The 13,097-nt window shown below is 42.5% G+C and overlaps 1 protein-coding gene across 1 annotated transcript in view; it reads right to left on the reverse strand.

The window, feature by feature from the left end:
• The window catches only part of LOC126291657 (nuclear RNA export factor 1-like), a 143,115-nt gene that overhangs the window by 106,548 nt on the left and 23,470 nt on the right, over positions 1–13,097 (reverse strand). Inside the window, exons 3-5 of the mRNA XM_049985230.1 lie at positions 11,976–12,367; positions 9,313–9,428; positions 4,613–4,702 (exon numbers count right to left, since the gene is read on the reverse strand). Of these exons, the coding sequence (XP_049841187.1) occupies positions 4,613–4,702; positions 9,313–9,428; positions 11,976–12,367 (598 nt within the window). The remainder of the gene's footprint in view (positions 1–4,612; positions 4,703–9,312; positions 9,429–11,975; positions 12,368–13,097) is intronic.

Consider the following 13,097-nt stretch of genomic DNA (forward strand, 5'->3'; position numbering starts at 1 on the left):
CTGCGCACATCCTCTACACAGCGACTAACGACGCCGAGCAGATCGACACTGCAGTACAATTCTCACACCACTGTGATCCGTGATATATGCTCCACATTTCAGCACATAGGGAAAAAGTTACAGTAAATATGTTGAGTTCCATTTGTTTGTTCTCTGAACTCTTTACTGTCAGTGACGGTCAGGACGGAGGTCTTTTGTTCCAGGGGGCTAACTGGTATCAGTCAACGTAGGGAGGCCGTCTTACAAACACGGTGCGATTTTCGGGGAAAATCACAGATGTTCTCCCAATCTCAAAGCTAGTTTAAGAGTAGTGGTTAGTATTCTGTTCCGACTTTATACATTTTTACAAACTTCTGTTGTTTGAAAGCCGGCCGCTGTGGTCTCGCGGTTCTAGGCGCGCAGTCCGGAACCGTGCGACTGCTACGGTCGCAGGTTCGAATCCCGCCTCGGGCACTTGCTATCCAGGATAATATACTGGGTTCTATTACTCAAAAGTTCTTCGAGCAACTCACTTATCCGAAATCTATTCCTTAAAGGTGAACTGAGTTTTGCACAAGAAATTGTTTCTAAATTTGTATGATTTGTGGATAGACTGTTTTCTCTTTCAAGGAAATTTATTATAATATAATTCTATTTCTAATCAAGAATCCAACATTAAGGATATTGATAAGTTCTGAAAGAATATACTGCCATTTGACTGTACATTACTGTATTTTTGTTCTATACAGTCTAGATTTTGGCTTTCATGCTATTGTTGAGTGCAAAGTTCTTAGAGCATTAACATCATTCTGCTGTGTACTGTGCAGAATGGCAAATACTCAGTTCAACACATCTGCTTAACATTGATATAAATGGTACAAAATTAATGCCTTGTAAGAATGCAGCACACAGGCACATCATATCTGGTGAAGTCAGCCCAAAGCAGGTAAACAAATGACTAGCACATGCCTTACATCAAAAAATATATACTGTACACAAGGGCGGACATAGTAAAATAAAAAAAGACATTATGGATATTGGTCTGTAATTCTGCACCTCTGTTATTTTACCTTGCTTATGTCATGGAGGTGCCTCCATTATTTTTTTTTCTTTTTTTCCTCCCCCACCCCTGTCATATGGGATACTCTGGTGGGCAAGAGATTCATAATAAATGTAAGCAAAATATGTGGTCAATGCACAAGAGTACTCTTTGTGAAACCAGACTGTATAATACCTTGACATGACGACTTACTTGTTTTCAACTCTTTAAAGTGTTTATCAGCAGCAGGCAGTTTGAGCAGCAGTCACAGAATAGTATCCTCCTCCATGTACAAGTTTTGTAAATGCAAAGTTTTGGATGTGGCAGTACATGGAAGACAGATGTTAAGAACGTGATGGGTAGGGCAGACTTGTAAGACTTTTATTTAAGTTCACTCAGTTTTCCACTGCAAACACCTCTAAGGGCACCAGAATTGTCCCAATGAAAAACTATCTTTTTGAAAACCGAATCTCTTCTCATATACTTTTTCACCCAGGCAGTCTACATCAATTTTAACATTTGCCACATACCATTTCACTCTATGTCCAGTAATGTATATGAAAAATCCCTTTTGAACCCAGGAAACACTAGTCGTATATTTGCAGGCAAATGAAAGCTACATCACATTTTATGGTGGAGTGCCAGCTTCAATTCTCATTTTGATTGCATTTTTCTTTGCCCCCTCCCCCCACCCCAGGCTGAAGTGGTAGACTCACATCTCATCCACAGTAACCAGCCAGCACAAAAATTGAAGTATTGCTCCGACTGTTTTTCGTTTTGGTCAGCAATCAAAAAATGTGGTGTCAGCCTTGTACAAAGGTTTCCTTCACCCTCTCTTCTTCTGATACGCTTAAGGTGGCAATTATTTCATATATCTGTAATAACTCAAGGTACAATATAATACACAGCATTTCATAACATTTTCATCTGCAGCTGTAGTTTCAGGATATCATCCAATACGAGATCTTCAGAAGTAGTATGGACACGTCCAAATTCTTTTATTTACTTGTGAAAATAATAATGAACAGACTCCTGACAAAACTTCAATTTTGGGTGAATTTCCATCAGTAATAAACCATTCAACAAGAAAGATTAATGTGGACAGTCTCTTGAGTGAAATAGCACAAAATGACTACTTTAAAAAGCTGTCTATTCTGCAAATCACATTGATATTGAATAGCATAAATGCTGAATTTGTACTGATACAACAAAAACAAAAGTTCATAAATGAGAGAATCACATCTTTTCACCATGATCTTATAATTAACAGCTTATCATAAGCGACATTTCAATCACACAAAAACCTCATCTCAATGACATGGCTTTTGAATAATAAAATGATTTAAATAACTCTCTCAATCTCCAGCAAACAATGGAAAGTTCAGATTACAATATCAACAATATTAGGAAGAAGATATATTACTGCTCACTGTAAAGGCTACCAACCAGCTGTCCACCAGGACAAATGGCTGCCACCAAACTGTGGCCAAGAGCAAAGTGGACCACACTGTGGCACAACAGGCAGCTGAACATAACATGCTTGATTTCAAAGGCTTCTTCACAACCTGGGGTATCTGGGTCCTCTCTCCATTGCCAACTTGCTTTGTCCTGCCACCACCTAATCCCTGCATGCTCTGCCAGAAAGCACTCACTCTCTCTCTCTCTCTCTCTCTCTCTCTCTCTCTCTCTCTCTCTCTCTCTCCCTCCCCCCCCCCCCCCCCCGCCCCCACCACCACAGCCGTATCCAGCTCTCCCTCCCCCTTCCCCATCCCACTCCAGATTGCCACTTCCATTTAACATGACAGCTGAATTCTGGCCGAAGTGGCTGCCTGCTTGTTTGTATAAATCTATATGTGTGTGTGTGTGTGTGTGTGTGTGTGTGTGTGTGGACGCGCAGGCGCGCGCGTGCTTTCTGGGGGGGGGGGGGGGGGGGGGGGGGGAAAAGCTTTAGCCAAAAGCTCTATGTGTAACAGTGTTCTCATTGTGCATGTTTTCAATACAAAGTATCATCATTGCAGTGAGTATCAATCTATCATTATTATAATATTCTCATTTTCATTTCGTAGACTTATTTCTCACAAGGTGGAGTTTCAATAATAAAGAATCTCAAGTCTGCAAATAGTTTCCATCCTCCAGCATAGGAAAGTGGTATTCATAATACCATAGTCGTGCAATATGTTATATGAATTACAAATAAATATTTCTACATGCAAATAATGTGAATATGTGAAGGAAAGCAATTTGGTCATGCTGAGTTATTTTAATGACCATCCCAAAATTTGCCCTTAGCGTTTTATGAAAAACACTAAATACTTTATATAGAGTTGTCAGACGAGGTAATATCCACATACTCTGGAAAATAAAGGATAAAGATTATCAGATTGTTATTAAGTTTGCAAAGCAAAATTATTTTAATCATTTTCATATTTTGAGCGGTTATGAAAATACTGTTGGCTGAAAGTTGTCAGTCTTGTTGAATGGCGAGTACCATTAATGTTAAGTTGTGAAACTCCACAAATAGTATAACCTTGTAAATTTTTAAAACTTCCTGCATGATTATAAAAATACTGTGCTTTTAGCATTATAATCATTATTATTAATACTCTATATAATGGCTAACTTAATTGACATTGACCAGTTTAATGCTAGTCACCTTCTTAACACACTGTCATCGTAGAGCAACTACCGGCTAGTCGTGCAAACCTCCACTGCTGACGAAAGTTGTGGCAGTGAAGTGGTGGACATGTGCCAGTCGGCTGTACAGAATCAGAGCAGTGAGACAGGCATATGTGGAGCTCGGAAGAATGGCAGAGAGGAATTATTGATGGATCGGAGACAAATGTCACACCTCGTCACGGGAATTTGTTTCAAACCTAGTAAGAATTGGCGCCATCAGAATACGGAGGATCTTCTCGACCATTTTCAAGTGAACACCGTGCAAGGAACTGCACACAAATGGACATTTGAAATGTGCAGAGGGTGTAGTTCAGGGCACGGGTCATCCTGTCCCAACTTAAGGACTTTTTCAGAGTGTGAGATAGGCTCAATCAGTTGTGTCACTTTAAACGTGAATTGAGGACATTTATTTCAACACTCTTGGTGACTACATCTTATGGTGAGTCCACTGTGGAAGCTCTCATTTTTCAACATGACAACAGCCAAGTTCACCCACACACACAGTGCTGGTTTCATACGTTCAGGCACCTTATTACACAAGAAGAAGCACACTAAATACCATAAAATAAGTTTGGAACTATTTGTAACAGAATATGGAATGTAGCAATCAATAATGTTATAATTTGGTAGTTATAAGGGATCTAATCATCACTGAGCAGTCACAGCTCGATACAGCACACCTGTTCACTCTTACTTTGATGCCATTATTGAGACTAGAGACCTGGTGTTGCCTTTATTAGCATGATGTTGCCCCTATTAGTATGATGTCTGCTGGCAATACCAAATTTTTCATCTGGTGTGCCTATACAGAACGTAATTACTACCGAGAGCTAAATCATCACATGGCAAGTGAGAGAAATGAAAGCCAAAGAATGTAGAAAAAATACTACCGTGAAATGAAAAAGGAAGTGTACTTACAAAGTAAGGCGTAATTTTCTGTGGAGATATTCGTTTGTTGATGGCTGCGATGACAAATCTTCTCTCATATTCTGGAACGGGAGTTTTGATCTGGAAGTAAAATATATGAAGCTTCATACACCACCACCATCATCATAACAACATAGGAAATGGAAAAGTAAAAGTAATGATAATTTTTTTTCTGGACATTTCTACCATATGAAACAGAACAGGCCAAAAGAACAATTCTTTCTGGAGTAAGAAATCAACAATAGCATGGATCACAGAAATTAGAAAGACGCTAAAAGAAACATAATCAAAGGATAGGAAATAATACAAACACTTTTCAATCAACATCCTTAATTTTTCAAGGTTGTGCAGAGGAGGGGGGGAGGGGGGGGGGGGGGGGCAGGACAACACGGACAGAAGAAAGAAAAAGATAACATTGGGAGAAGATGAATGAGTAGAGGATAAAAGCAAAAACAACAGAGAACATACATAAACCGAGTGTTGTTAAGTGGTCACTACAATAATAACAATAACAATAATAATAACCCTCTGCACAACTTCATAACTGTCTCCCATTCTTTTGCATAAGTCTGAAATTTGGCTCAAATGTGCCTATAGCCCTCCTACGTAATGGTGCAGAAGCGTGGTACCATGCGATGTCATTCTTGAGCCTGACAACCCTCCAAATGGTAAGGTGTCAAAACATGCAGAAAAAAAGTTCATGTGACATGTGAAGTGGGTTCCTGATGTCAGACTGGCACCAAATTTAACCACAATTCAGCCCAACACCACAATGGATGTGTCACACAATTGAAAGGTCGTCACAGCACATCTTAGCCACATTTCATTTTTTCCACTGACACCTCTGCGGTGGAGGTCAGAACCGCGATGCCCAGGGTCGAGTGAGCAGGCGAGGAAGACATTTCAGACACACCAACACTCAGGATCGAAACGAAAAGGTCTCAGGATGTGGCAGAAAGGGCATCAGTAAAGCCACGCCTTACCCTGTGGCGTCAATTTCCACACATTTTGTGGTCAAAAACAACCATTTGTAGTGTTTTAAGCAACAGGAAGACATCCTTAACAGCCTTTGGGCTTCAGCATTGCTGACATCTTGTGGGCTACTCAACCCTTCTCAGCGGACATCACGGAACTGCAAGCCCACTGAAAGTGATCTCTCCCTTTTTGGGTGCAGCGCTATGACAATTTTTGCTCTGGTGCACCGGATGGAACCAGTAGGGCCCATTGAAAACCATTTCACAAAATTTAAATGTGATCCAAAGCAGCAAAGGACCTTTATGTTTTTTCGATGCTACTGTTTCACACCCTCCTGCGACACGATCACGGAAGGGTGCAACATTGGCATATGCGTGAATAAAACAGCAAAGGGTCCCTCTAAAACCTCCAGGTTGGCAAAATATTTAGTAGTAGCTGCCTACATTTACTGGAAATTTTAAAAACGTACTGTCACACAGAAAACCTGTGAAGTTGCCAGGGGCGCCTGCATGTAACCAACTAGCTGACATCCTTCCGTGGCTTGCCTGCTGCACACAACTAGGAGTATTTCACAAGTTTTTCCTGTAAAGAAACATTTTCAAATTACTCAATAAGTGTGGGCAGGTCCCACCAATGGTTCTGCTGAACTTGGGGGTCTTAGAGGAACATTTTACTGTTTTATTCACGCGTGTGTCAGTTTCACACCATTCCGTGATCCTGCCACAGGAGAGTGTGAAACAGGAACATTGAAAAAACATAAGGCCCTTTACTGCTTTGCATCACGTTCAAATTTCATCAAATGGTTTTGAATAGTCCCTACTGGACTCACTCTGTACACTAGAGCAAAAGCTGCAACTGCACTGCACTCCAAAGGAGTGAGATCATATTCAATGGGGTTGCAGCTCTGTGATGTCTGTTGAGAACGGGGTGAGTAGTTCAGGTGATGTCAACAGTGCCAAATGTTGTCAAAAATGTCTTCCTTTTGCTCACCACACTCCAAAATGTTGTTTTGACCGCAAAATGTGTGGGAATCGAAGTCGGAAGGAAAGCGGTGGTTTCACTGATGCCCTTTATGTCATCTTCTGAAGCCATCTTTGTGAGTGGCGGTATGTCTGAAATGTTTTCCTCAGCAACATGTACAAAAACTGCACAATTTCAATTCCAGGTGTTGCGATTCAGACTTCCATCGCAAAGGCTTTAAAAGAAGGAATGAAATGTGGGTAAGAGGGCTCTGATGACCTCGTTATCATCTGACACATCGACTGTGGCACTGGGTAGAACTGTGACTGAATCTGGTGCCAATGTGACATCATTAACCCACTTTATACATCACATAAGCATCTGAGCTCTGGCCTATTTTCCACACGGGTCAACATTCGCTGTTTTAAGTGTTGTCAAACCTGAGGGTGACATTGCACGGCACTACGCTTTTCCACCACTACAGAGGATAACTGTAGGCACCTTTGGGCTGAAATTCAAACTTATGCATCAGAATGGAAGACAAAAAAGAAACTGATCCTTTAATTTTGTTGTGCATTGTAATAATAGTGACAATGACAACAGTATGAGATTATAAGGCTGGGAGAGGTAGCACCTTCCACTATGTGGAACTTTCCAGTTACAGACTTTGGTCCTCATCACCTTTTAAGCCCTCCCCACATGCACGCACGTCTGAAGGAACAGGCACTGCAGCAATCAACAGTCATATGAAATATGAGAATCATATTTGCATTTGCTAAACTTTGGCTGCACTATGCACTGCTGCCAATGCAAACTTGTTCACAGGCCAGGACTCGAACCTGGTACTTCCACAAGACTGCCTTGACCATCCGAGCATGCTCCCCAAACCAATCCAAATTTCCATAATGCTGCTTTTCCCTACACACACACACACACACACACACACACACACACACACACACACACACACACACACACACAGAGAGAGAGAGAGAGAGAGAGAGAGAGAGAGAGAGAGAGAGAGATACTGTGAGTACTATACAGGAAGAGATATATGATTAAATTCGACCAGTTGTTTAGTGTAAAATACTACATTGTAGTGGGTGTGTTGTTCTAACGTACTTTGCAATGTCCTTCAGACATTCATGCATTTTATGCCTAATAAAGAGCTTTGACTTTAATCACATATCTCTTCCCATATGGGACTCACAATATCTGTGCAAGTATAGGATGTAGATGAAAGCAGTGAGATACGGAAATTTGGGTAGGTCCAGGGAGAGTGCTTCAGTGGCCGAGGCAGACGAGGTGACCACTAGTGTCAAGTGGAAGATCCAGGTTGAAGTCCTGGCCCATGTACAAGTTTTCCTGTCAATAATGCATAGTGCAGCCAAAGTCTGGCAATATTCACAAATGCTTCTCATAAATATAGCATTATTATCATTAGTTATACTATTGAGGTGATTCTTAGTTTGTTGGGACAGATTTTTATGTTCGAAGTGTTGCTGGGCCATTGTAAGACATCCTTTTGGCAAGTTTCAATCATCACAAGTAATCGCTCAGAGTCTGCAGTGCCGTGCATTGCACCACGAATCTCCTCCCTGGTGAAGTTCCATGTTTTTGTCAATGCAGATCTAAGAATGTACAAAATTGAAAAGAGAATAATCTTGATGACAGAAGTCTGTCAGACGAGATGTTCTTGTGAAGCAGCTAACATTAAGTTGCAAACTGAATTGCAAATTGAAGTTGAGTTGTAAATTGAGTTTAAGTTGTAGTTTCCACAACAAACTAGATTGTGTCCAGAGCACATAGCCTGTTTTTCTTCACAGTAAAAGTTGCTTTACGGGAAGAACATCTAGAAGAAGTGAAGGTTCTGCCTGGTATAAGGTGAAAGCATAATTCAAGATGGCAGAAACCTTCACCCGGGACATTTGAAGTGCATAAAACATTAATTCGTCCAAGGGTATCTCCACATCTGACAATTCTGTATTTGGTGAAAAGTAACATCCTTAAACAGATAGTGCTGCCTCAGCAGAAAACTGTATATTGAGATGAATAAATCTCGAAAAAAAATGCCCATCAGATGCAAGCAATCACTCTCCAGATATAAACGACTGCTGATTGGTCCCTATGTAACACTGTCCTACAGATAAAGAGCAACGTCCATCTGTACACAGCCATAAGTTAGCAATATTGGAATTGTCGTAATTGACCTTTCACAATGGCAATTTTAAGGATTCCCAACAACTCCCACATCATATACCTGGGTAGCCAATACTGTTTCATATTCTGGACTCGACTGCCCACACTGTTGCCACATTATTACAGTGTCCTGCTTCATACCATTACCTGCATATACTGAAATCAACTGTTCATTCATTTCACTGGGTTTTTTACTTTCACGTTAGTGAATCACTTCAAATCTCGCACTCTAGCAAAATTATACATAAGAGTAGGGCAAAAGGAAGGGCATACAATTGTTCTGAATCTTTCATTTCTGTGATTTTCCTTTAGTCAGTTAATCATCCACCTTAGTTCTTCCTTTCTGCAGTAAAAAATAGAAGAAAAGAGACCAGTAAGAAATTTTGTATGTCACAGGTACATTACACACTTTGACATATGATGGATCTACCACCTGTCTGATGTAGTACTTTTTCAAGAAGAAATTTTCTTGACTTCTATCAATACACATTGAAAAATTCTGTAATATATTACAGCTACCATTTAGATTTCTATGTAAAAGAAACTGATGTACTTACAGTGATCTGGTGCCACTGGCTAGCATTACGACCGATATCAGTAAGAATATCACCGTGCATGTTAGCAAACTTTAAGGAATTTGAGGAGTTCAACTCCACGAATTCTTCTGCAATTCCTGTAAATAACAGAAGTAAACATTTTGTAATGATTTTATTTCGTGAACGTAATTGAAACAAGACTTTTTATCACCATTTGCACAATGACTGCCCGTTTCTCTACATAACAAAAGAAAATTATGTTCTTTCTCGAGAAGGTGAAAAATTAATGATTACTGGGAGCTGACTACAATCTAAGAACTAGGGAGCTGACAAACAAACAAACTTACTGCACCACATATTGAACAAAAATGTATTACCTTTCCTTTTCAGTTCCAAATGGATTACCTTAAAGGAACACAGGCTAGTGGCAGGAAAGGAATAAAGGAAAACGATGACATGGTAATGTAACAATGGGTGGAGCTAGCACTTGATCAGTGTACAGGGAAAGGTCAGAGGAGATGCATGGAGGTGAGAGAAGGAGGGATTAAAAAGAAAGGAAAGAGGACAGGGCAAATAGAATTGGGAGGGCGGGGGGTCATGAACAGAGACGAGGCAGGCACATGGAGGCCACAGGGTGGAGATAGGGTCAAAAGGAGGAAAGGAGGGGAGGTGTGGGTAAAGCGAGGCGAGGTGTGGGTAAAGGCAAGAGAAGTCGTAGCTAGTCGTAGCTAAGGCAGGAGGAGGAGAAGTCGGAGCTAAGGCAGGAGGAGGAGAAGTCGGAGCTAAGGCAGGAGGAGGAGAAGTCGGAGCTAAGGCATGAGAAGGAGAAGGCAGAGCTATGGCAGGAGAAGAAGTCATAGCTAAGGCAGGAAATAACGGACCAAGGTACGAGATAAAGAGCTGGAGGCAGCAGGGGACGAGGGTGGAAAGACATGGTGCAGACAAAGGAGAGAGATGGCATCGGGGAGGGGGGGGGGGGGTGACAGGTACAAGAGGGTGTTGGCCAGGCACAAGCAGGGTGGAGCAGGTTCTGAGGATGGGGTGGGGACTGAGGGGCAGGCATGTAAGCAAGTGTTTAGGTCGGAGAGGTGAGGGCAGTTGTGGTGAGGGGGTGGGAGCAAGAGTGGTGGGGGTGAGGGGTAGAGGGGAGGAGGAAGGCTGGAAGTAAGAATGAGGGGAAGAGGGAAGTAAAATGGCATGTTTTGAGGTGAGCAGAAGAGGGGAGGAAGTTGGAGAGGTAGAGGGGAGGGGAAGCAGAGAAGGGAGGGGATAGTATAGGTGTAGAATATAGAAGGCAGGTGGGAGGTGTGAGTGAGGGATGGGACTAAGCGAAAGTTGAGAGACAGGGTCAGGGTGCAAGGATATGGACAAGGGACAAAAGCGAGGTCGAGGGTGGCGGCGAGGGTCGAGGGTGGCGGCGAGGGTCGAGGGTGGCGGTGGGGGCCAAGGGAGGCAGCGAAGGCTGGGGGGGAGGGGGGGGGGTTCCGGGCTGATGTTGAGGTGGGACAGGGGCTAGGGGCATGCCGGGGTGGATGCACTTGGGGTGTGGATGAATGGATTTGGGAAGTGTACACACAGAGCGGGCAGCAGACCAAAGGGGCTGTGTGGTGAGGGGTACAGACCAAGGGGCATTGTCTCAGGGGGAGCAGACCATGGCAGAGGGGAAGTGTAGTTCACCCACAAAGGAGGTAGCTTATTAAATCCTCATTCGATGAATACTCCAATAACGTTTTTCAGTTTGGGATCCTTCCAAGCTAGATTGATGGAGGAAACAGAGAAAGTGCAAAGAAGAGCAATGCACTTAGTTAAAGTTGATCTAGTAAACACCAATGGAGATGCTTATCTAACTCCAGTGGCATATGCTGCAAGAGAGACATTTTGTGTCACGGTCTGGTTTATTCCTAAAATTCTGAGAGAGTGTGTTCAAACTCTACAGTCAGGAATATCAACAATGTAGGAAACGACGGGTTGCTGCTTACCATACAGAAGACACGTTAAGTTGCAGAGAGGCACAATTAAAAGACACATACATAAAGCTTTCAGTCAAAGCCTTCATCAACGAAAGAGAAACACACACCCTTCACACAAACAAGTAAGTGCACCCCACGCATACATGTTCGCAAACTCCAACATCTCGGGCCAGAATGCCTTCTGGCCCGAGGTGCTGGAGTTTACAACCATGTGTGCGTGGGGTGCACTTGCTTGTTTGTATGAAGGGTGTGTGTTTCTCTTTCGTTGATGAAGGCTGTGGATACAAGCTTTATGTATGTGTCTTAACTGTGCTTGTCCACAACTTAACGTGTCTTCTTTACGGTAAATAGCAATCTGTCTTTACCTACATTGTTGAGAGAATACATTCCTACACAAGTCAACCGATATACTGCTTCACCCTACATAAATCTAACTAAAAAAAACAAAAAACAAAACAAAAATTTATTTGAGAGATTCGTGCTCACGCGGAGGCTTACTGACAACTGTTCTTCCCGCAAACTGTTTGTGGCTGGAACAGGAAAGAGAGCAAGTGGCTCTTGTAGTCAAAGCACCCTCCAGCAAACATTGTAAGGTGGCTAGTGGGGTATAAATGTAGAAGCGGACAGCACACCCTCCTAGCGTAAAAAGAATTAGGTAAGAAGCGAGATGCCTATTAACAGCTACTGTAAGACAGAACAGTCTAGTTTCCTTACCTGTCTGTGCAAACATGCCCGCTGCTTGCTGCACAGCCTGGGATGACACAGTGCTGTGTGTCAGGGACTGGTAGTAACTCTGCTGCACGACAGGTGGCTTCACCGCAGGTGGGGCCTGGTAGTGGCTCTGCTGCAGCACTGGCTGCTGTACGATAGGCGGCTGCACCACAGGCGGCGACTGGTAGTGGCTCTGCTGCACCACTGGCTGCTGTACGACAGGTGGCTGTGCCACAGGTGGCGGGTGGCGCGGCTGCACCGTGGGCAGCGGTCGGTGTGGTTGCACCGCGGGCAGCGGCTGCCGCTGGTATTGTGGTTTCCCTCTGCCGCCATATAGTACTGGTCCTCTTTCTATAATCGGATCTTTGGTGACTGGGACTTGCGTCAGCACCCGCCTGTTATACGAGAGATATTAAATCAATAAACGGGCTCAGAATTCTAGAAGAACACAGCCTACAGCCAACACCCTATAAGACTAAAGGTAACACTCGCCGTACGGTCGGGGTGCTGAGTGGTCGTCAGACGAGTAAAAAAAGGATCTGAAGCATTACTATTCTTCACTGATATACGATGAATACTCCAATATGTATCACTATAATGAGGGATACTTCCAGACAGACTGAAATGTGTTACTGTCAACCCTTTTACAATAAAGGCAATAAGACAGATGTTAATTAGTACTGACCGGTCTCACTAAGACTAATCTCCACCATGAAGGTGCTGGAAAAAAATTATGCATGCAAATGCCTTCACACTTGATACACTAAATAGTATAATTATACAACATTTAAAAGATAAAATTTTTCCAACTGGTAATTTCTGTGATATGTCAAATGCACATGATTTTCAGTTTGCAGTTTCTCCTACAGAAGCTCAAATATTATGGGATCAAAGACCATGTTGTTAACTGGTTTCATCTTCTCTATCTATCAGGATGCTACGTGTTGCACTGAGAAATTCAGCAGTTGCACACAATGAAACAGCAACTTCAGTATGGGGATAAAATCTACATTTTTAGAACACGAATTAATATGGGGTCACCTTTGTTCTTGTTACATATAATGGACCTTCTATCACACATCCAAGAAGCAGAAATAATTCACTTTGCTGAAAATCCAAACTAGT

The sequence above is a fragment of the Schistocerca gregaria genome, chromosome 9 (genome assembly GCF_023897955.1).
Source record: "Schistocerca gregaria isolate iqSchGreg1 chromosome 9, iqSchGreg1.2, whole genome shotgun sequence".
Classification (NCBI taxonomy): Eukaryota; Metazoa; Arthropoda; class Insecta; order Orthoptera; family Acrididae; genus Schistocerca; species Schistocerca gregaria.